General features: G+C 46.9%; 1 protein-coding gene across 1 annotated transcript in view; it reads left to right on the top strand.

Annotated features, from left to right (window-relative positions):
• Positions 1-24,407, top strand: part of LOC139262770 (probable ATP-dependent RNA helicase DDX60) — a 191,529-nt gene that overhangs the window by 21,826 nt on the left and 145,296 nt on the right. The window contains exons 6-10 of the mRNA XM_070877924.1: positions 851-1,015; positions 13,241-13,393; positions 16,911-17,055; positions 18,703-18,858; positions 23,983-24,088. Coding sequence (XP_070734025.1) covers positions 851-1,015; positions 13,241-13,393; positions 16,911-17,055; positions 18,703-18,858; positions 23,983-24,088 — 725 coding nt within the window. The remainder of the gene's footprint in view (positions 1-850; positions 1,016-13,240; positions 13,394-16,910; positions 17,056-18,702; positions 18,859-23,982; positions 24,089-24,407) is intronic.

Raw genomic sequence — 24,407 nt, 5'->3', positions numbered from 1 at the left:
CAGCCAATGCAGTACTAGGAAACGCGGCAGCCAATATGTGCACAGCATGGTCCCACAAACAGCAATGTGATAATGCTCAGATAAGCTGTTTTAGTTCATGTTGATTGAGGGATAAATATTGGCCAGGACACCCGGGATAACACCCCTGCTCTTCAAAATTGTGTCACGGGAGCCTTTACATTTTTTTTTTATTCGTTCAGGGATGTGGGCATCACTGGCAAGGCCGGCATTTATTGCCCATCCCTAATTGCCCTTCGGAAGGTGATGGTGAGCTGCCTTTTAGCCGCTGCAGTCCGTGTGGTGAAAGTACTCCCACAGTGCTGTTAGGGAGGGAGTTCCAGGATTTTGACCCAGTGACGATGAAGGAATGGCGATATATTTCCAAGTCAGGATGGTGTATAATTTGGAGGGGAACTTAAGGTGATGGTGTTCCCTTCCGCCTGCGGCCCTTGTCCTTCTGGGTTTCAATTTAACACCTTACCCAAAAGACAGCACCTCCGACAGTGCAGCATTCCCTCAGTATTGCACTGGAGTATCAGCCCAGATTTTATGTGATCAAGTCGCTGGAGTGGGACTTGAACCCACAATTTCCTGACTCAGAGGCACGAGTGCGACCCACTGAGCCATGGCTGACAGGTAATTAGATCATTGCCCCAAAAAGGAGGAATATTATTGGGTGTGATGGGCAAGCAGGAGAGTGCAGCTAGACCAGGATGCTCATGTGGAGAAACGCAGGATTAATGAGCTTTGTTTCTCTGCTGCAACATCGGCTGCAGTACTAATGTAACAGTGGGTCCTAATCTATTGCACATACATCAGACAGAATGATTACAATGCTGTACTCTTTCAGATCCTCCGCAGCTACTCTCAGCTGAAGCGCTTGGGGCCCAAGGGATCGGACATCAGCAGAATTGTTTGTGTTGTGTCCTGCTCAGCGGCGCTTAAGGTTTGCGGTTACAAGATGGCCGCCGTGGAAACTACAGCAGAACGGAGAGGAACGACAGAAAACAAAGAGGTAACTCTCTCCACTTAACCACCTCTGGGTTAGAAATGTGCTTTCCTTGGCGTGGGACTTCTGTCCGGAATGCGCTGGACACGGCACTGGTTTTGCCGAGTTGAGGTCACACTGAGGTTTCAGCTCATCAGCATCAACCCAAACGTAAAATCTCCCATGTACCAGTGCAATCGAGCAAACGCAATCGAGCGTTATCGATTGGTGACTGGAGCAGCATCTCCCAGCATCGCTAAGAGGAGAGGGTCCGTCTGAAAGTGAGCCATGCTTCAACGTGTCAAGCAGGACAGATCGATGATAAAATAAAAACAGAAGATGCTGGGATCACTCAGCGGGTCAGGCAGTGTCTGTGGAGAGAGAAACTGTTAACGGTTCAGGTCGATGGACTTTCCTCAGAGCTGAAAAAGTTAGAGCTGTGACAGGTTTTAAGCTTGTGCGGGGACAGGGAAAGGGCGGGGGGAAACTGCAGCATTCTGTTGGGAGAGACAATGCGCAACAAGGTTATGTTGAATTAAAAAGCATAAGTATCACAGGCAATAACACTCAACACCCGCCCACACCCCACTTTTTCCACCACTGACATCAATCAAATGTTCAACATGTCCAGCAACACAGAATACAAAGGCAAAGCAGGAGGGTGGTTCCATGCAGTACTGAGTAAATGCTGCACTGTCGGAGGTGCTGTCTTTTGGGTAAGGTGGTTTCAGGACAAAGGGTGTTAAAAGAACAAGCCTGAAGGCTTTGTGTCTTAATGCAAGGAGTATCCGCAATAAAGTGGATGAATTAACTGTGCAAATAGATGTTAACAAATATGATGTGATTGGGATTACGGAGACGTGGCTCCAGGATGATCAGGGCTGGGAACTCAACATCCAGGGGTATTCAACATTCAGGAAAGATAGAATAAAAGGAAAAGGAGGTGGGGTAGCATTGCTGGTTAAGGAGCAAATTAAGGCAATAGTTCGGAAGGACATTAGCTTGGATGATGTGGAATCTATATGGGTAGAGCTGCAGAATACCAAAGGACAAAAAACGTTAGTGGGAGTTGTGTACAGACCTCCAAACAGTAGTAGTGATGTTGGGGAGGGCATCAAACATGAAATTAGGGGTGCGTGCAATAAAGGTGCAGCAGTTATAATGGGTGACTTTAATATGCACATAGATTGGGTTAACCAAACTGGAAGCAATACGGTAGAGGAGGATTTCCTGGAGTGCATAAGGGATGGTTTTTTAGACCAATATGTCGAGGAACCAACTAGGGGGGAGGCCATCTTAGACTGGGTGTTGTGTAATGAGAGAGGATTAATTAGCAATCTCGTTGTGCGAGGCCCCTTGGGGAAGAGTGACCATAATATGGTGGAATTCTGCATTAGGATGGAGAATGAAATAGTTAATTCAGAGACCATGGTCCAGAACTTAAAGAAGGGTAACTTTGAAGGTATGAGGCGTGAATTGGCTTGGATAGATTGGCGAATGATACTGAAGGGGTTGACTGTGGATGGGCAATGGCAGACATTTAGAGACCGCATGGATGAACTACAACAATTGTACATTCCTGTCTGGCGTAAAAATAAAAAAGGGAAGGTGGCTCAACCGTGGCTATCAAGGGAAATCAGGGATAGCATTAAAGCCAAGGAAGTGGCATACAAATTGGCCAGAAATAGCAACGAACCCGGGGACTGGGAGAAATTTAGAACTCAGCAGAGGAGGACAAAGGGTTTGATTAGGGCAGGGAAAATGGAGTACGAGAAGAAACTTGCAGGGAACATTAAGACGGATTGCAAAAGTTTCTATAGATATGTAAAGAGAAAAAGGTTAGTAAAGACAAACGTAGGTCCCCTGCAGTCAGAATCAGGGGAAGTCATAACGGGGAACAAAGAAATGGTGGACCAATTGAACAAGTACTTTGGTTCGGTATTCACTGAGGAGGACACAAACAACCTTCCGGATATAAAAGGGGTCAGAGGGTCTAGTAAGGAGGAGGAACTGAGGGAAATCCTTATTAGTCGGGAAATTGTGTTGGGGAAATTGATGGGATTGAAGGCCGATAAATCCCCAGGGCCTGATGGACTGCATCCCAGAGTACTTAAGGAGGTGGCCTTGGAAATAGTGGATGCATTGACAGTCATTTTCCAACATTCCATTGACTCTGGATCAGTTCCTATGGAGTGGAGGGTAGCCAATGTAACCCCACTTTTTATAAAAGGAGGGAGAGAGAAAACGGGGAATTACAGACCGGTCAGCCTGACCTCAGTAGTGGGTAAAATGATGGAATCAATTATTAAGGATGTCATAGCAGTGCATTTGGAAAGAGGTAATATGATAGGTCCAAGTCAGCATGGATTTGTGAAAGGGAAATCATGCTTGACAAATATTCTGGAATTTTTTGAGGATGTTTCCAGTAGAGTGGACGAGGGAGAACCAGTTGATGTGGTATATTTGGACTTTCAGAAGGCTTTCGACAAGGTCCCACACAAGAGATTAATGTGCAAAGTTAAAGCACATGGGATTGGGGGTAGTGTGCTGACATGGATTGAGAACTGGTTGTCAGACAGGAAGCAAAGAGTAGGAGTAAATGGGGACTTTTCAGAATGGCAGGCAGTGACTAGTGGGGTACCGCAAGGTTCTGTGCTGGGGCCCCAGCTGTTTACACTGTACATTAATGATTTAGACGAGGGGATTAAATGTAGTATCTCCAAATTTGCGGATGACGCTAAGTTGGGTGGCAGTGTGAGCTGCGAGGAGGATTCTATGAGGCTGCAGAGCGACTTGGATAGGTTAGGTGAGTGGGCAAATGCATGGCAGATGAAGTATAATGTGGATAAATGTGAGGTTATCCACTTTGGTGGTAAAAACAGAGAGACAGACTATTATCTGAATGGTGACAGATTAGGAAAAGGGCAGGTGCAAAGAGACCTGGGTGTCATGGTACATCAGTCATTGAAGGTTGGCATGCAGGTACAGCAGGCGGTTAAGAAAGCAAATGGCATGTTGGCCTTCATAGCGAGGGGATTTGAGTACAAGGGCAGGGAGGTGTTGCTACAATTGTACAGGGCCTTGGTGAGGCCACACCTGGAGTATTGTGTACAGTTTTGGTCTCCTAACCTGAGAAAGGACATTCTTGCTATTGAGAAAGTGCAGCGAAGGTTCACCAGACTGATTCCCGGGATGGCGGGACTGACCTATCAAGAAAGACTGGATCAACTGGGCTTGTATTCACTGGAGTTCAGAAGAATGAGAGGGGACCTCATAGAAACGTTTAAAATTCTGACGGGGTTAGACAGGTTAGATGCAGGAAGAATGTTCCCAATGTTGGGGAAGTCCAGAACCAGGGGACACAGTCTAAGGATAAGGGGGAAGCCATTTAGGACCGAGATGAGGAGGAATTTTTTCACCCAGAGAGTGGTGAACCTGTGGAATTCTCTACCACAGAAAGTTGTTGAGGCCAATTCACTAAATATATTCAAAAAGGAATTAGATGAAGTCCTTACTACTAGGGGAATCAAGGGGTATGGTGAGAAAGCAGGAATGGGGTACTGAAGTTGCATGTTCAGCCATGAACTCATTGAATGGCGGTGCAGGCTAGAAGGGCCGAATGGCCTACTCCTGCACCTATTTTCTATGTTTCTATGTTTTCTATGCCCTCATACAACAAATTGCATACACCTAGATGGAGATATAACACAGCCATCACCTGCGGACATGCACCTCACTTTCCTTCTCCCCTCCCCTTCTTCTCCCCACCTCTACCCCTTTCTCTCCTCGCTCCATGGTGCCTGGCCGAGGAGCGGTGGTGCCTCATTGGGGGGGAATGAATGCAGAGGCGGTCATTGCACGGGTACGGGAGTGGGAGGTGCCGAGAAAGCAACATTCTCTGATGCAGAAGCAGGATCTTGGTCCTTGCTCTAATCTGTCGTTCACAGTGGTGCTGCGGAACCGAGGGGTGGAGCGCTGCACTCTGGGACCAGTGGGAGGCCTGTACCAGCAGTGTTCCTGACGATCGCATCCAGGGTCTCTGCCAGTCGCGGAATGTACTCAGTCATGGTGGCCAGCTGTTGGGATATGCACCCCAATGCTTCTATGAGCTGGTCACCAATGTCAAGGGTGTATTCCCTTCCCTTGTTAGACCTCCCCAAATGCATTATCTCACACTTGTCCGGATTGAATTGCCATAGAAACATAGAAAATAGGTGCAGGAGTAGGCCATTCGGCCCTTCGAGCCTGCACCGCCATTCAATGTGTTCATGGCTGAACATGCAACTTCAGTACCCCATTCCCGCTTTCTCACCATACCCCTTGATCCCCCTAGTAGTAAGGGTGACATCTAACTCCTTTTTGAATATATTTAGTGAATTGGCCTCAACAACTTTCTGTGGTAGAGAATTCCACAGGTTCACCACTCTCTGGGTGAAGAAGTTTCTCCTCATCTCGGTCCTAAATGGCTTACCCCTTATCCTTAGAATGTGATCCCTGGTTCTAGACTTCCCCAACATTGGGAACATTCTTCTTGCATCTAACCTGTCTAAACCCGTCAGAATTTTCAACGTTTCTATGAGGTCCCCTCACATTCTTCTGAACTCCAGTGAATACAAGCCCAGTTGATCCAGTCTTTCTTGATAGGTCAGTCCCGCCATCCTGGGAATCAGTCTGGTGAACCTTCGCTGCACTTCCTCAATAGCAAGAATGTCCTTCCTCAAGTTAGGAGACCAAAACTGTACACAATACTCCAGGTTGGCCTCACCAAGGCCCTGTACAACTGTAGTAACACCTCCCTGCACAACTGTAGTAACACCTCCCTGCCCCTGTACTCAAATCCCCTCGCTATGAAGGCCAACATGCCATTTGCTTTCTTAACCGCCTGCTGTACCTGCATGCCAACCTTCAATGACTGATGTACCATGACACCCAGGTCTCGTTGCACCTCACCTTTTCCTAATCTGTCACCATTCAGATAATAGTCTGTCTCTCTGTTTTTACCACCAAAGTGGATAACCTCACGTTTATCCACATTATACTTCATCTGCCATACATTTGCCCACTCACCTAACCTATCCAAGTCACTCTGCAGCCTCATAGCATCCTCCTCGCATCTCACACTGTCACCCAACTTAGTGTCATCCGCAAATTTGGAGATACTACATTTAATACCCTCGTCTAAATCATTAATGTACAGTGTAAACAGCTGGGGCCCCAGCACAGAACCTTGCGGTACCCCACTAGTCACTGCCTGGCATTCTGAAAAGTGCCCATTTACTCCTACTCTTTGCTTCCTGTCTGCCAACCAGTTCTCAATCCACGTCAGCACACTACCCCCAATCCCATGTGCTTTAACTTTGCACATTAATCTCTTGTGCGGGACCTTGTCGAAAGTCTTCTGAAAGACCAAATACACCACATCAACTGGTTCTCCCTTGTCCACTCTACTGGAAACATCCTCAAAATATTCCAGAAGATTTGTCAAGCATGATTTCCCTTTCACGAATCCATGCTGACTTGGACCAATCATGTCACCTCTTTCCAAATGCGCTGATATGACATCCTTAATAATTGATTCCATCATTTTACCACCTACTGATGTCAGGCTGACCAGTCTATAATTCCCTGTTTTCTCTCTCCCTCCTTTTTTAAAAAGTGGGGTTACATCGGCTACCCTCCACTCCATAGGAACTGATCCAGAGTCTATGGAATGTTGGAAAATAATTGTCAATGCATCCGCTATTTCCAAGGCCACCTCCTTAAGTACTCTGGGATGCAGACCATCACGCCCTGAGGATTTATCGGCCTTTAATCCCATCAATTTCCCCAACACAGTTTCCCAACTAATAAGGATTTCCCTCAGTTCCTCCTCCTTACTAGACCCTCTGACCCCTTTTATATCCGGAAGGTTGTTTGTGTCCTCCTTAGTGAATACCGAACCAAAGTACTTGTTCAATTGGTCTGCCATTTCTTTGTTCCCCGTTATGACTTCCCCTGATTCTGACTGCAGGGGACCTACGCTTGTCTTTACTAACCTTTTTCTCTTTACATATCTATAGAAGCTTTTGCAGTCCGTTTTAATGTCCCCTGTAAGCTTCCTCTCGCACTTTATTTTCCCTGCCCTAATCAAACCCTATATCCTCCTCTGCTGAGTTCTAAATTTCTCCCAGTCCCCGGGTTCGCTGCTATTTCTGGCCACTTTGTATGCCACTTCCTTGGCTTTAATACTATCCCTGATTTCCCTTGATAGCCACGGTTGAGCCACCTTCCCTTTTTTATTTTTACGCCAGACAGGGATGTACAATTGTTTGAGTTCATCCATGCGGTCTCTAAATGTCTGCCATTGCCCATCCACAGTCAACCCCTTAAGTATCATTCGCCAATCTATCCAAGCCAATTCAAAGCTACCCTTCTTTAAGTTCTAGACCATGGTCTCTGAATTAACTGTTTCATTCTCCATCCTAATGTAGAATTCCACCATATTATGGTCACTCTTCCCCAAGGGGCCTCGCACAACGAGACTGTTAATTAATCCTCTCTCATTACACAACACCCAGTCTAAGATGGCCTCCCCCCTAGTTGGTTCCTCGACATATTGGTCTCGAAAACCATCCCTTATGCACTCCAGGAAATCCTCCTCCACCGTATTGCTTCCAGTTTGGTTAGCCCAATCTATATTCATATTAAAGTCACCCATGATAACTGCTGCACCTTTATTGCATGCACCCCTAATTTCTTGCTTGATGCCCTCCCCAACATCACTACTACTGTTTGGAGGTCTGTACACAACTCCCACTAATGTTTTTTGCCTTTTGGTGTTCTGCAGCTCGACCCATATAGATTCCACATCATCCAAGCTAATGTCCTTCCTAACTATTGCATGAATCTCCTCTTTCACCAGCAATGCTACCCCACCTCCTTTTCCTTTTATTCTATCCTTCCTGAATGTTGAATACCCTTGGATGTTGAGTTCCCAGCCCTGATCATCCTGGAGCCACGGTCTCTGTAATCCCAATCACATCATAGCTATTAACATCTATTTGCACAGTTAATTCATCCACCTTATTACGGATACTCCTTGCATTAAGACACAAAGCCTTCAGGCTTGTTTTTTTTAACACCCTTTGTCTTTTTAGAATGCTATTTGCCATTGTTCTGCCCACCTGACCAGTACATTGATATCTTCCTGCAATCCACAGCTTTCTTCCTCATTATCAACCACACAGCCTATTTTAGTGTCATCTGCAAACTTCTTAATCATACCCCCAACTTCAAGTCCTTGATGTCTCCCACAAAAAGCAAGGTACCCAGCAATGAGCCCAGGTACAGCCTTCCAGTCACAAAAATGCTCATCAACCATTGCCCTTTGCTTCCTGCCTCTGAGCCAATTTTGAATCCAACTTGCCACTTTGCTCTGGATCCCATGGGCTTTTACTTTTGTGACCAGTCTGTCATGTGGGACCTTATCAAAAACCTTGCTAAAATCCATAAACACTGCCTTCATCAACCTGGTTACCTCCTCGAAAAATTTTATCAATTTAGTCAGACACGAATTCCCTTAACAAATTCATGCTGACTCTCCTTGATTAATCCGTGTCTTTCCAAATGAAGATTTATCTTGTCCCTCAGGATTTAAAAAAATAATTTTCCCACCACTGAGCTTCGGCTGACTGGCCTGTAATTACTTGGTCTGTCCCTTTTTCCCTTTTTAAACAAAGGTACAACATTAGCAGCCCTCCAGTCTTCTGGCACCACACCTGTAGCCAGAGAGGACTGGAAAATTATGATCAAAGCCTGGGTTACATTTCATTCAGGCCTGAGGATATATCTACTTTCAAAGCTGCTGAGCCACTTAATACTTCCTCTCTCACTATGCAGCAACTCCAGGCCCTTGTGTGAAACACATTTTTTATTTTCATGTCTAATTACTTCACTTTAAAACTGCCAATCCAGACAACTCGCAGAAGTCGACCAATAGTATCAAAAAATTCTCACAACTCATAAAGAGCCCAGAGGACAGCTGTACTTTACACTGTAAGGACCGCCTATGATGATGATGGTGACAGTGGGGCCTGGGTATAACTGAAATGGTGGGTAGGTCCAGCATTCCATCACAGGATAGCAGGAGATCGGTAGCAATGATCATGTGGATTGTCTTGAATTCTCTCCTCACCACCCTCCCAACCCTCCTTCACAAGCTTCCAGTTAGGAAAATAGGAATATTAGGAACAGGAGCCCCTCGAGCCTGTCCCGTTATTCAATGAGATCATAGCCAATCTACACCTTAATTCCGTTTACTCGCCTTTACTCCATATGTGTCAACTGTGGCTCAGTGGGTAGCCTTTGAGTCAGAAGGGTTTTGGTTCAAGTCCCCTCCAGAGATTTGTGCACAAAATTCTAGGCTGACTCTCCAGTGCAGTACGAGGTGACTGCCTACATGCATGTGTGTCTCTCGAGACCTGGGAGAGACCATCAGCGGCAGATTGGGACCATTAAAGGAGCAGTGAACGGCGGCCAGTGTGGATGCATGCCACTGCAAGGTACAACGCGAGCTAGTGCAGGAGGGCGGCGGCTGTGAAGAGTGATGTCAGCAAGGTCCAGGTCAGTGATTGGAGCGTGGGCAGATACAGCAGGAGTGGCGAGATCAGGGCACAGGAGCGGCGAGAGATTGTAGCGAGATGTGATCGAGGCCTGAGAGAGGCGCGAGTTCGGGGCCCAGAAGAGGCGAGGGCCCAGGGGAAACACGGGCTGGCCCACACTGCGATATGTGTGCACACTAGGTCAATGCAGCAGAGCTGGTCTCCAGTAGTTTTGGGTAATCCTTGCCACTGGACCAAGACCTAGCTCTGTCAAGCCCGTGTGGTGGCCAGTGTGCAACGGCCACCACATGTTAAAAATTCCACGCACAGGCATCTTCCACCCGTGAGGATGTAGTTCGGGTCCTTCATTCGAAACACCTGTGAACTCATTCTTTTTTGGTGTGGAAGCAAGTCATCCTCATTTCGAGGGACCGCCTATGATGATGATGATGAGTACTGAGGGAGTGCTGCACTGTTGCAGGTGCCGTCTTTCAGATGTGGGAGCTTGCTGTGCACAAATTGGCTGTTGTGTTTCCCACATTGCAACAATGACTACACTGCAAATGTACTTCATTGGCCGTATAGCGCTTTGGGATTGAAGTTGTAAAAGGTGCTATATAAATGCAAATCTTTCTTTCTTTCATACTCCTCTTTTAAGTCCTCTATCCCATAAGGTGCACCACATCCAACACTTCTGTCCTCGCCAAGCACCACTGGTTAAGTGCCCTCCTCCGTCCCCTCTCAGTCTATTGACCTTAAAGTCATGGTCCTCATTTTCAAATCCCTCCACATTCTAACTCCATCTTATCTACATGATCTCCTCTAGCTCTGTGTCCAGCCCACATCCTCCTCTGCTCATCCTCCACTTAGAAGCATAGGAACAGGAGGAGGCTATTTGGCCCCTCGAGCTAGTTCCGCAATGCAATTACATCATCGACCCGCCTTGCTTCCATAACCTTTAATACCCTTGCCTACAAATATCAATCTCAGTTATGATATTTCCATTGACCAATCTCAACAGCTCTTTGGGGAGAGAGTTCCAGATTTCCACAAACCCTTTGTTTGAAGAAGTGCTCCGTGACATCACTCCCGAAAGCTCTAGACTGTCCGAGGACTAATTGATCGCGATTGATTGCGATGATTAGTCAACAACTCCATTATCGTTGTGTCCTACGACTACCAAAATAGTAGAAGGCGAGCTGAAAGAAAGAAAGAATTACATTTATATCGCGCCTTTCATGACCACTGGAGGTCTCAAAGCACTGTACAGCCAATGAAGTACTTTTGGAGTGTAGCCACTGTTGTAATGTGGGAAACTAGATGGACCTTGGTCTTTTTTCACGGTGCAATTCCTATATTCCTAAGAAGATGCCCTACCTCCACCACCTTGTCAAGGTCAGTTAGGGATGGGCAATAAATGCCGGCTTTGGCAGCGACGCCCACATCCCAAGGTTTTAAAACAATTGATGTTTTCGGAAATAGATCTCCATTGATTCCATTGCGCCCAGCCAGAACTTTGCTCATGGACCCTCACTTTAAATTGCTCCACTAACCTGCCATTCACGTAGGTCTTTTGTACCCAGGGGGAACCAATGTGTAATGGAAGGACTGCCCATCAGGCTGCTTACCTCCAGAAACGGGATCATGTCAGTTGAGGGAGGAGACACACTGCACAGCGTCTTGAGGGTGGTGAAACATATTTGGATTGAAGCTATTTCCTCCAATTACTGCAATTGTGTCGGGCCTTGGTGAGACCACATCTGGAGTACTGTGTACAGTTTTGGATTAGGCCTGTGTTCTCTAGCGTTTAGAAGAATGAGAGGTGATCTCATTGAAATATATAAAATTCTTCAGTGGCTTGACAGGGTAGATGCTGGGAGGATGTTTCCCCTGGCTGGGGGAGTCTAGAATCAGGGGTCACAGACTCAGGATAAGGGGTCGGCCATTTAGGACTGAGATGAGGAGAAATTTCTTCACTCAGAGAGGGTGGTGGATCTTTGGAATTCTCTACCCCAGAGAGCTGTGGCGTCTCAGTCGTTGGGCTGGATTTTTGGCTTTCTCCGTTTCAGGGTGAAAACGGAGGTGGTGTGGGAAAATTACCGTTTTCGCTCCGTTACCGATTAATTGCCCAGCTTTCGGCATTTGGGGTCTGTGCCGGGGGTGCAGTGCAAACGGAGGTGTTGCCATATTTTCGCGGAGCAAAATCGCGATCTTCGCCAACTTCAGTGCGCGGCCAGGAGGGGAAAAAAAACAAAAAAATTCAAAAATAAACATTCACAAACCATTACCAAGACCCTTACCTAATAAATCGCTGCAAAAAAAAACTTTAACTTACCTTTTTTTCAGTTTTTCCAACTTGCAGCTCAACAGATCATCCACTTCTCGGGAGCGAGAACATTTGCACGGACAAGATTGCGGTATTTACCCATTTCTTGCCCAGCTGATGTCCTCCAAACTCTTGCGCCTGATAAAAGCAGGTGCATAGCCCACTTTTACAAGTGTAAGAGTTTTAAAACACACAAAAATATAATAAAATTAAATTAAAAAAAACATTTTATTGTTTAAAAACCCTGCCCACTAAGGTAAGTTTATCCATAACCCGAATTACAAAATTTTACAAAAAATCGGAAAAAAGTTATTTTTTTCTAAGGCATTTATTAACTTTAATTTCAAGTAATTTTATTGATGTGAGTTGTGTTTTTTATTTTTCATTATAGTGTTTAGTGTGTTTGTTTTTTTCTCTCATCAATAGCAATGAGAACTTGTAGATACAGAGTTCCCATTGCTATTGGTGAGGCCTCACCTGGAATATTGTGTTCAGTTTTGGTCTCCTAATCTGAGGAAGGACGTTCTTGCTATTGAGGGAGTGCAGCGGAGTTCCACCAGACTGATTCCAGGGATGGCTGGACTGACATATGAGGAGAGACTGGATCAACTGGGCCTTTATTCACTTGAGTTTAGAAGGATGAGAGGGGATCTCATAGAAACGTATAAGATTCTGACGGGACGGGACAGGTTAGATGTTCCCGATGTTCCCGATGTTGGGGAAGTCCAGAACCAGGGGACATAGTCTTAGGATAAGGGGTAGGTCATTCGGACTGAGATGAGGAGAAACTTCTTCACTCAGAGTGTTGTTAACCTGTGGAATTCCCGCCGCAGAGAATTGTTGATGCCAGTTCATTGGATATATTCAAGAGGGAGTTAGATATGGCCCTTACGGCTAAAGAGATTAAGGGAATGGAGAGAAAGCGGGAAAGGGGCACTGAGGGAGTGATCAGCCATGATCTTATTGAATGGCGGTGCAGGCTTGAAGGGCCGAATGGCCTACTCCTGCACCTATTTTCTATGTTTCTATGTTTCTATTACTGAGAAAGCTGTGGAATACTGTACCTGATTGGCTGAGCAGTCACATGTGACTGCACCTTCTGCGTGGGAACCTGGAGGACGGGAGTGCGCTTCGCAGCGCGGGAAGAGAAGGCCTTCCCAACCGGAATTCCACGTTCCTCCGGGACCACCAGGCAAATTCATTAAAATTTTCCGGTCGGAGGCGTTGGTCTGAAAGAAGCCTTGATCAGAATTTCAGGGCCATTGTGTTCTTATCTTCTCCAATGGGCAAAGTTCACTTTTAACTTTAAGTTTAAACTTTTGTTTTTGTTGTGTGTGTTTCAAACAGGATGAACCTGAAGAACTGACTATTCAAGGTGCGGCAGATGTTTGCAGAATGTATTGCCTTCATGTGACTCTCCTACGTAACCTACCGTTGTCCCAAAGAGCTCTTAAAAACAACAGTCGTTGGACAAAGCCAGTTAATCAGTTCTTAATGCTGGTAAGTACAGATACTGGTATTCATTACATAGAATTACATAGAATTTACTTCACATTAACAGACCAACAGGTCTATGCTGGTGTTTATGCTCCACACGAGCCTCCTCCCAACCCTGTTCACCTAATCCTATCAGCATATCAGCACAGGCACGATGGGCCGAATGGCCTGCCTCTGTGCTGTAAATTTCTGTGATGCCACAAATTCCGTAGCACCCCGCGCTAACTTTTGAAAAGTAGAAAAAGTAACGCCAGGTGCTAACGATTCTCTCCTGCCGGGAAATTCAGCTTTAGCGCTCCAAGAGGAAAATGGAGCGTTAAATTAAGCGCTAACCGCTTTTCTGAGGGCGCTAAAGTCCGAGAGCAAGGCGGTAGTAGCAGAGCGCTGAACAATGTGGAGCGCATTGCCAACAGCATCAGAGGCTGTTTCCCTCGCTTAAAGGGAAGGGCCAAGGATGTGCACAATATTGTCGACAGTTCTGTGTTGCAAGGGGGCCTGAGCGACTGCCAAGCACTCTCACAAAGTGGAGGGCTCAGACTTCGCGCAGCAATGAAACATCGAAAACTTTCAGCAGGCACCAGACTGGTGCCAATAATAAAGGTTGGCCTACCTGAAAACCATTCCCTTTAACTAGTGCTCCCCAAGCGGCCAGTCGTTGACAAAGCCTCCTCTTCCTGCCGCTGTTCACGCCCGGCGATCCAGCAGTGGGCGGAAGGCAATTTCACATCCAGGGCAGTAACGGGGCGCTGCGTACTTGATGACATCACGATCCGTGAAGCGCTAGAGGCCCAGGCGGTAAGAGTTAGCGCCAACGCCAACGCTAAACTGGCACTGAAGTTCGTAGGCGTTGCTACGTTTGGCGCACCCAATCACTAACCCCTTAGCCCCCACCCAGGCGCTAACGGGAGGCGCTAACCAGCCGAATTTCTCTCCCTATCAGACAATGATTTTCTTCTCGTCCTTTTTCCCTCGCGTGTTTATTCAGCTTCCCTTTAAATGCATCTAATCTATTCGCCTCAACTACTCCCTGTGGGAGCGAGTTCAACATTCTAACCACTCCCTGAGTAAAGAAGTTTCTCCTGAATTCCTTATTGGGTTTATTAGTGACTGTCTTATATTTATGACCCCTAGTTTTGGTTTCCCGCACAGGTCAAAACATCCTCCCTTTGTCTATCCTAACAAGCCTCTCAGCCTTCGCTTTTCTAGAGATAAGAGCAGAGTGGGGCAGCTGGATGCCCAGTGAGAAGATACATGCCAGCTCCCTCAAAGGGCAGATATGACTTGGGTCTGGGCATCCATGTTGTTTGTGGGGGGGGAGTGGGGGGGAAGAAATTTCTCCTCATCTCAGTTTTAAATGGACAGCCCCTTATTCTAAGACTATGTCCCCTAGTTTTAATTTCCCCTATGAGTGGAAATATCCTCTCTGCATCCACCTTGTCGAGCCCCCTCATTATCTTATAAATTTCAATAAGATCACCTCTCAGTCATCTGAACTCCATTGTGTATACGCCCAATCCACTCAACCTATCCTCATAAGTCAACCCCCTCATCTCTGGAAACAACCTCCAATGCAAGTATATCCTTCCTTAAATACGGAGACCAAAACTGCATGCAGTACTCCAGGTGTGGCCTCACCAAAATCCTGTACAGTTGCAGCAGGACTTCTCTGCTTTTATACTCTATCCCTCTTGCAATAAAGGCCAACATTTCATTTGCCTTCCTGATTACATGCTGTACCTGCATACTCACTTTTTGTGTTTCATGCACAAGGACCCCCCAGGTCTCTCTCTACTGCAGCACTTTGCAATGTTTCTCCATTTAAATGATAAGGTGCTTTTCTATTATTTCTACCAAAGTGGATAAACTCACATTTTCCCACATTATACTCCATCTGCCAAATTTTTTGCCCACTCACTTAGCCTGTCTATATCCCCTTTGCAGATTTTGTGTGTCCTCCTCACAATTTGCTTTCCCACCCATCTTTGTATCATCAGCAAACTTAGCTACATTACACTCGGTCCCTTCATCCAAGTCACTAATATAGATTGTAAATAGTTGAGGCCCCAGCACTGATCCCTGCGGCACCCCACTAGACACCGTTTGGCAGTTTATGTTTATGTGGCATCAGTAATGTTTTTGGTGGTTTTTCTTAGCGTTTTCTTTCCGCGGAGCTGTTGCTCAGCTGGCCTACCGTCCTAAGAGAGGTGTGGAACTTCTCCCTCTGCACTCTGCTCCATACTCAGGGCCCAGCTGCTGAATTTTGCCACTGGAGCTGCAAACCATTTCCCGGTGCAAACCATTTACTGCTCCGCCTGGATTAGCGCCGCAACAGAGGCGCGGCCGAATTTCCACCGCTTGATTCATGCCGGGAACTTCCGCTTTAGTGCTCCAATAGGGAAGTGGAGCGCTAAATTAAGCGCTACCACTTTCCTTAGAGCGCTAACGGGAGTGAGGGGGGGGGGGCTGTATCGGCAGAGCGCTGAACATTGTACGGGGCAACGCTGCCGGTTTAACAGGCTCCTCCCCTCGCTTATAGCAAAGGGCCAAAGCTGCATTCATTGAATTCTAAGGCTGCGTCTGTTGGGCGATGGCACCTGCGATACGCGCAGAGCAGCCCCAAGCACTCAGAGAGAGAGCGGGGGGCTGAGCAATGGCGGGGTCCAAAAAAGTATAATTCAACATAATTTAATTTTGCCTCACCAGACCACCACTGCCTTTAATTAGCGCTCCCCAAGCATCCGGCCGAGGTGACAACGCCTCCTGAAGCTGCCGTTGTTAACGCTCCATGATGCTGCAGGGGGCGGGAGTGAATATTGCATCCGGGGCGGTAATGGGGCGCTGCGCACCGGATGACATCACGATCTCCGGGGCGCAAGAAATCCGGGCGGTAAGTATTAGCGCCGGCGCAAACCCGCCAGGAAAGTTCACGGGCGTCGGTGAATTTGCCGCGTCCGGTCGGTAACTCCTTAGTGCCCCGTTACTGACCCCCGCAGGCACTAATGGGGGGGTGCAACCAGGCCAATTTGTCCCATAGAATCATACAGCACAGAAAAAGGCCATTCAGCCCATCATGCCTAATCTGTCCTTACTATACAGTACAAATGCACACGAGGCCCATACTAGACAGAAGGTCACTCTGTGACCAGCAACCTTTATTCCAGCACTGAAGTGGAGAAGATGGGTGGAGCTTCCCCTTTTATACCTGAAAGTCCAGGTTAGGAGTGTCTCCCACAAGTTCACCACCTAGTGGTCAGTGTTCTCACAGTGTACAACTTAGATCAGTTTATACATGGGTTACAATGACAGTTGAATACATGACAGTGCCTGTGCTGCCTCTTTGAAAGAGCCATCCATTTAGTCCCACTCACCCTGCTCTTACTCCACAGCCCTGTAAATATTTTCCTGTTCAAGTATTTATCCAGTTCCCATTTGGAAGTTATGATTGAATCTGCTTCCATCGCACTTTCGGACAGTGCATCCCAGATCGGAGCATCTAATAGGAAATGCCTTTTGTTTCCAGAGGCAGATGATGGAATTCTTGGTTCTGAAAAATCTGGGTGCCGCTGACGGGTGGAACGTTGACATGACGTACTTGAGTGACCTGAGTGATGGACATCTGTTTAAAAGCGTAGCAAAAATTTGCTCTGAAATGCCAAGTTGTACAGGTAAATCTCCCAATCATTGGACAAATCTGCCGCCTTGTCCCCAATTTTGAATGAGGAAACAACCTCTGCCCACTTAGCATTTTGTCATCGGGTCAAGGTACAACCCAGCCCTCTCATAGAAACATAGAAACATAGAAAATAGGTGCAGGAGCAGGCCATTCAGCCCTTCTAGCCTGCACCGCCATTCAACGAGTTCATGGCTGAACATGAAACTTCAGTACCCACTTCCTGCTTTCACGCCATACCCCTTGATCCCCCGAGTAGTAAGGACTTCATCTAACTCCCTTTTGAATATATTTAGTGAATTGGCCTCAACTACTTCCCGTGGTAGAGAATTCCACAGGTTCACCACTCTCTGGGTGAAGAAGTTTCTCCTTATCTCGGTCCTAAATGGCTTACCCCTTATCCTTAGACTGTGACCCCTGGTTCTGGACTTCCCCAACATTGGGAACATTCTTCCTGCATCCAACCTGTCCAAACTCTCGGCACCTGATCGTACCGATATCTACATGTCACACACCAACGTATCACATCCATGGACAGGAATAGACCAGCTGATCCATCAAGCCCACATACACACCATGAAAGCTGGAGCATCATGACTAGACACTTGCTGCTCTCCTCTTCTCCATCGACCCCCTCACTCTCTCCCCCACAGCCATGTAATCTCCTGGGATCGTAAACCAGTGCGGGAGCTAACATGGACCAAGTGTATTCTATAAAGACACTTGACCTTCTATATTGTCAGCTGTGGCTCAGTGGGTAGAACTCTCACTCCTGAGTCAGAAGGTTGTGGGTTTAAGTCTCCATTTGAGAGATGTTTCCCTCAAACAACACCAAACCCCGCCCAAATTATCTGGTTATTATCACATGTGGGAGCTTGCTGTGCGCAAATTGACTGTCACATTTCCTTCATTATATCACTGTCCACACTTCAAAAAAAGTATTCCATTGGGACATCCTGAGGTAGTCAAAGGCGCTATATAAATACAAGTTCTTTCTATTCTTTCTTCACCGTGATGTTGTTTTCTGAGGGTTGTGTTAGTGGGCTGTGGCTCAGTGGGCAGCACACTCGCCTCTGAGTCAGAAGGTTGTGGGTTCATGTCCCACTCCAGGGACTTGAGCACATAAATCTAGGCTGACACTGCAGTGCCGAGGGAGCGCTGCACTGTCGGAGGTGCCGTCTTTCAGATGAGATGTTAAATCGAGGCCCCGTCTGCCCTCTTCAGCTGCACATAAAAGATCCTGCGGCATGATTTCGAAGAAGAGCAGGGGAGTTCTCCCCGGTGTCCTGCCCAATAATTATCCCTCAATCAACATCACAAAATCTGATTATCTGGTCATTATCACGTTGCTGTTTGTGGGAACTTGCTGTGCGCAAGTTGGCTGCCATGTTTCCCACATTACAACAGTGACTCCACTCCAAAAGTACTTCATTGGTTGTAATGTGCTTTGAGACATCCGGTGGTCGTGAAAGGAGCTATGTAAATACAAATCTTAAATACAAGTCTTTCTTTCATCGTGCAAGGATGTGTCCTGCAAAACTGTTTGCCGGGTAATCAGGAAGCTGGATAATTGGGGATAGCGGAGGTGCCATTGCAGTGTAATTCTGATGCTTGTCATAACATGCATTCTTTTTTTTCACAGAATCAGAGCGGCAGTTAGGGAACGAGATCGGAGGTGAATACAGACACATCTGGGAAACGGTGGCCAAGCTTGCTCCTGAAGTTAATGTTGGACCTGCATTCCCAGTGACATGTCCCTCAGGGGCACTTCTGCAACCAGCTGACAATGCTGAGCCAGGTACCTTGAGCAGCACAGAGTTTCAGTGATTATAGGTTAGTTGTACATTCAAATACCTCATTCAATGGACATAATCTATCTTCCTTTAAGAACATAAGAAAACCCAGAGTTGGGAAAGGCCATTCAGCCCATCAAACTTGCCCCGTCCATGTGTTCCTCAAACAACAACAACAACTTGAGCCTTTAACGTAGTAAAACATCCCACGGCCCATCACATTGGCGTTATCAGACAAAATAATGAGATTTTATACCTTTCACGAAAGATTAAACAGGCTGGGAAGGCTGAGGGGTGACATGCTCGAGGTCTTCAAGATTATGAAAGGATTTTAATTTTTTTATTCATTCCTGTGATGTTGGCATCGCTGGCAAGGCCAGCATTTATTGCCCATCCCCAATTGCCCTCGAGAAGGTGGTGGTGAGCATCTTCTTGAACCGCTGCAGTCCGTGTGGTAAAGGTACTCCCACAGTGCTGTTAGGGAGGGAGTTCCAGGATTTTGAACCAGCGATGATGAAGGAACGGAGGTATATTTCCAAGTCAGGATGGTGTGTGCCTTGGAGGGGAACTTGTAGGTGATGCTGCTCCCATGAGCCTGCTACCCTTGTCCTTCTAGGTGATAAAGGTCGCAGGTTTGGGAGCTGCTGTTGAAAAAGCCTTGGCGAGTTGTTGCAGTGCATCTTGTAGATGGTACACACTGCAGCCACGGTGGAGGGAGTGAATGTTGAAGGTGGTGGATGGGGTACCAATCAAGTGGGGCTGCTTTGTCCTGGATGCTGTCGAGCTTCTTGAGTGTTGTTGGATCTGCACTCATCCAGGCAAGTGGAGAGTACTCCATCACTGTTCTGATTTTTGAATTGTAGATGGTCGAAAGGCTTTGGGGAGTCAGGAGGTGAGACACTCACCATAGAATACCCAGCCTCTGTCCTGCTCTTGTAGACACAGTATTTATGTATCTGGTCCAGTTAAGTTTCTGGTCAATGGTGACCCCCAGGATGTTGATGATGGAGGATTCGATGATGTTAGCTCCGTTGAATGTCAAGGGGTGGTGGTCAGACTCCGCTTGTTAGAGAAAGTCATTGCCTGGCACTTGTGTGGCGCGAATGTTATTTGCCACTTATCAGACCAAGTCTGAATGTTGTCCATGTCTTGCTGCATTCGAGAATGGACTGCTCCATTATCTGAGGAATTGCAAATGGCACTGTACACTGTGCAATCATCAGCGAACATCTCCACTTCTGACATTATGATGGTGGGAAGGTCATTGATGAAGCAGCTGAAGATGGTTGGGCCTTGAACACTGCTCTGAGCAACTCTTACAGCGATGTCCTGGGGCTGCAATGATTGACCTCTGACAACCCCAACCATCTTCTACAGTGCTAGGTATGACTCCAGCCAGTGGAGAGTTTCCCTCTGATTCCCACTGATCTTAATTTGACTAGGGCTGCTTGATGCCACACTTGATCAAATGCTCTCTCAATGTCAAAGGCAGTCACTCTCAACTCACCTCTGAAATCCAGCTCTTGCTTGGACCAAGGCTGTAATGAGGTCTGGAGCAGAGTGGTTCTGGAGCAACCCAAACTGAGCATCAGTGAGCAGGTTAATGGTGAGTAAGTGCTGTTTGATAGCATTGTCGACAACACCTTCCATCACTTTACTGATGATTGGGAGTAGACTGATGGGACAGCAATTGGCTGGATTGGATTTGTCCAGCTTTTTGTCAACAGGACATACCTGGGCAGTTTTCCACATTGTCGGATAGATGTCAGTGTTGTGCTGTACAGAAGAGCTTGTCTAGAGGCACGGCTAGTTCTGGAGCACAAGTCTTCAGCACAACAGCCGGGATGTTGTCAAGACCCATAGCCTTTGCCGTATCCATTTCTTGATATCATGTGGAGTGAATTGAATTGGCTGAAGACTGGCTTCTGTGATGGTGCGAACTTCAGAAGGATCATCCACTCGGCACTTCTAGCTGAAGATGGTTGTAATTGTACTTGTGTGCTCGGCTCCGCCATCATTGAGGATTGGGATATTCATAGCGCCTCCTCCTCCCGTTAGTTGTCTAATTGTACACCACCATTCACGACTGGATGTAGCAGGACTGCAGAGCCTTGATCTGATCCGATGGTTGTGGGATCACTTTGCTCTGTTTATAGCATGCTGCTTAGGCTGGTTAGCATGTATCTAGTCCTATGTTGCTGCATCCCCAGGTTGGCACCTCATTCTTAGGTACACCTGGTGCTGCTCCTGGCATGCTCTTCTGCACTCCTCATTGAACTACGGTTGGTCCCCTGGCTTGATGGTACTGGTAGAGTGAGGGATATGCCGGGCCTTGAGGTTACAGATTGTGGTGGAATATAATTCTGTTGTAGCTGATGGCCCGTACAGATTGGACATAGAGAAGACGTTTCCACTTGTGGGGGAGATCAAAACTAGGGGGCATAAATATAAGATAGACGAATAAATCCAATGGGGATTTCAGGTGAAACTTCTTTACCGAGAGAGTGGTTAGAACGTGGAACTCGCTACCACAAGGAATAATTGAGGCGAACAGCACAGATACATTGAAGAGGAAGCTATATAAACCCATGAGGGCGAAAGGAATAGAAGGATATTTTGATCGGGCTAAATGAAGTAGGGTGGGAGGAGGCTCATGTGAAGTATAGACAGTGACATAAACCAGTTGGGCCGAATGGCCTGTTTCTGTGCTTTGAATACGATGTAAAATCTGATACTGAGCCACTGAAGGAGATATTAGGACAGGTGACCAAAAGGTTGGTCAGAGAGCTAGGTTTTAAGGAGCGACTGAAGGGAAGAGAGAGGTAGAGAGGCGGAGAGGTTTAGGGAAGGAATTCCAGGGCTTAGGCCTTAGGCAGCTGAAGGCACGGCCACCAATGGTGGAGTGAGGACAATCGGGGATGTGCAAATGGCCGGAATTGGAGGAGCACAGAGTTCTCACAGGATGGTGGGGCTGGAGTGCGTAACAGAGATAGGGAGGGACGAGGCCATGGAGGGTTTTGTACATAAGGATGAGAATTTTAAAAGTGAGGTTTTGCCGGACCGGGAGCCAATGTCGGTTGACGAGCACAGGGTGTGATGGGTGAACGGGACTTGGTGCGAGTCAGGACTTTATCCCATAACACCTGTTGGCACCTTATCTTTCGGAGCATCAAGTTGCAAGGCAGAGGGAACTGCGTGGGGAATCTACTTGGTAAAAACAAAACAGGGATGTACAATTATTGAAGTTCATTGATGTGATCTTTAAATATTTGACATTGCCTATCCACCGTCACCCCTTTAAGTATCATTTGCTAGACTATTCTAGCCAATTCATGTCTCATACCATCATAGAAACAGAAACATAGAAAATAGGTGCAAGAGTAGGCCATTCGGCCCTTCGAGCATGCACCGCCATTCAATAAGATCATGGCTGATCATTCCCTCAGTACCCCATCGAAGTTACTTTTCCTTAAGTTCAGGACCCTAGTCTCTGAATTCACTGTGTCACTCTCCATCTTAATAAAGAATTCGACCATATTATGGTCAATCTTCCCCAAGGGGTCTCGCACAACAAGATACTAATTAGTCCTTTATCATTACACATCACCCAGTCTAGGATGGCCAGCCCTCTAGTTGGTTCCTCGACATATTGGTCGAGAAGACCATCCCTAATACACTCCAGGAAATCCTCCTCCACAGTTTGGTTAGCCCAATCTATATGTAGATTAAAGTCGCCCATCATAACTGCTGTATCTTTATTGCACGCATCCCTAATTTCTTATTTGATGCTGTCCCCAACCTCACTACTACTCTGTGGTGGTCTGTACACAACTCCCACTCGTGTTTTCTGCTCTTTTGTATTCCGCAACTCCACCCATACCGATTCCACATCATCTAAGCTAATATCCTTCCTTACTATTGCGTTAATTTCCTCTTTAACCAGCAATGCTACCCCACCTCCTTTTCCTTTCTTTCTTTCCTTCCTGAATGTTGAATTCCTCTGGATGTTGAGTTCCCAGCCTTGATCATCCTGGAGCTATGTCTCCGTGATGCCAATTATATCATATTCCTTAATTGCTGCCTGTGCACTTAATTCGTCTACCTTATTACAACTACTCCTCGCATTGAGGTACAGAGCCTTCAGGCTTGTCTTTTTAACACACTTTGCTCCTTTAGAATTTTGCTGCAATGTGGCCCTTTTTGATTTTTGCCTTGGGTTTCTCTGCCCTCCACTTTTACTTTTCTTTTTTCTATCTGTTGCTTCTGCCCCCATTCTACTTCCCTCTGTCTCCCTACATAGGTTCCCATCCCACTGTCATATTAGTTTAACCCCACCCCAACATCACCAGCCTACACTCCCCCAAGGACATTGGTTCCGGTCCTGCCCAGGTGCAGACCGTCCAGTTTGTACTGGTCCCACCTCCACTAGAACCAGTTCCAATGTCCCAGGAATTAGAATCCCTCCCTTCTGCACCACTCCTCAAGCCACGTATTCATCTGAGCTATCCTGCGATTCCGACTCTGACTAGCACGTGGCACTGGTAGCAATCTTGAGATTAGAAACCATCCCCTTTCCCCATTCTCCTCTCTGTAACCCTCCCTTTTCCCCATTCTCCTCTCTGTAACCCTCCACTTTCCCCATTCTCCTCTCTGTAACCCACCCCTTTCCCCATTCTCCTCTCTGTAACCCTCCCCTTTCCCCATTCTCCTCTCTGTAACCCTCCCATTCCCCATCCTTCCTATCCTCTCTATTCCTCTTTCTCCATTGTTTTTATCCTCTTCTCTCTCTTCTCCTCCTGTTCCCCCATTCTTCTTATCCAATTCCCCTCCCCTGTGCCCATTCTCTTGCCCCTTGTATCCTTTCCCCGCTACTGTCAAGTGCTCTGCCTGTGAAGGGCAGCAGAGAAAATGATTACCTGAGCATTGCTCCGAGACAGATTATTTAAACCCCCGGGAACTCATTGGTCGGGCCCCATTTGGGGAGTGACTTAGGGTGCCCTACCTCCCAAACCAGGTTGATGGATTAGAGTTCTGCGAAGTGCAAATAGGATGACTCTAGGACTTAGAGCTCTGGGTTATGAGGGTGGAGTCGCAAAACATCACCCTAATTCTGGATTTCTCCCATACAGGTAATCCCGAACAGAACATTCCATCCATTGGTTTGATACCGATGACTTCCACCTTAGCTGAAGAATACGTTGGTGATTTGCTGGAGCAATTGCCTCAACTCGGCAGGTATGTAAAACGCCACAGAGTTTTAGAATCATAGAAATTTACAGCACGGAAGGAGGCCATTTCGGCCCATCGTGTCCGCGCCGGCCGACCAAGAGCTATCCAGCTTAATCCCACCTTGCAGCTCTTGGTCCGTAACCCTGCAGGTTACGGTACATCAATTGCACATCCAAATACTTTTTAAATATGGAGTGGGTTTCTGCCTCTACCACCCTTTCAGGCAGTGAGTTCCAGGCCCCCAGCATCCTCTGGGTGAGGAAATTTCCCTTCAAATCCTGTCTAAACCTCCCCCCAATTACTCTAAATCAACGCCCTCTGGTTG

This window comes from Pristiophorus japonicus, chromosome 1, assembly GCF_044704955.1.
Source record: "Pristiophorus japonicus isolate sPriJap1 chromosome 1, sPriJap1.hap1, whole genome shotgun sequence".
Taxonomy (NCBI): Eukaryota; Metazoa; Chordata; class Chondrichthyes; family Pristiophoridae; genus Pristiophorus; species Pristiophorus japonicus.
The sequence above is the reverse complement of the archived record's forward strand: the minus strand, read 5'-3'. Positions and strand labels throughout refer to the sequence as shown.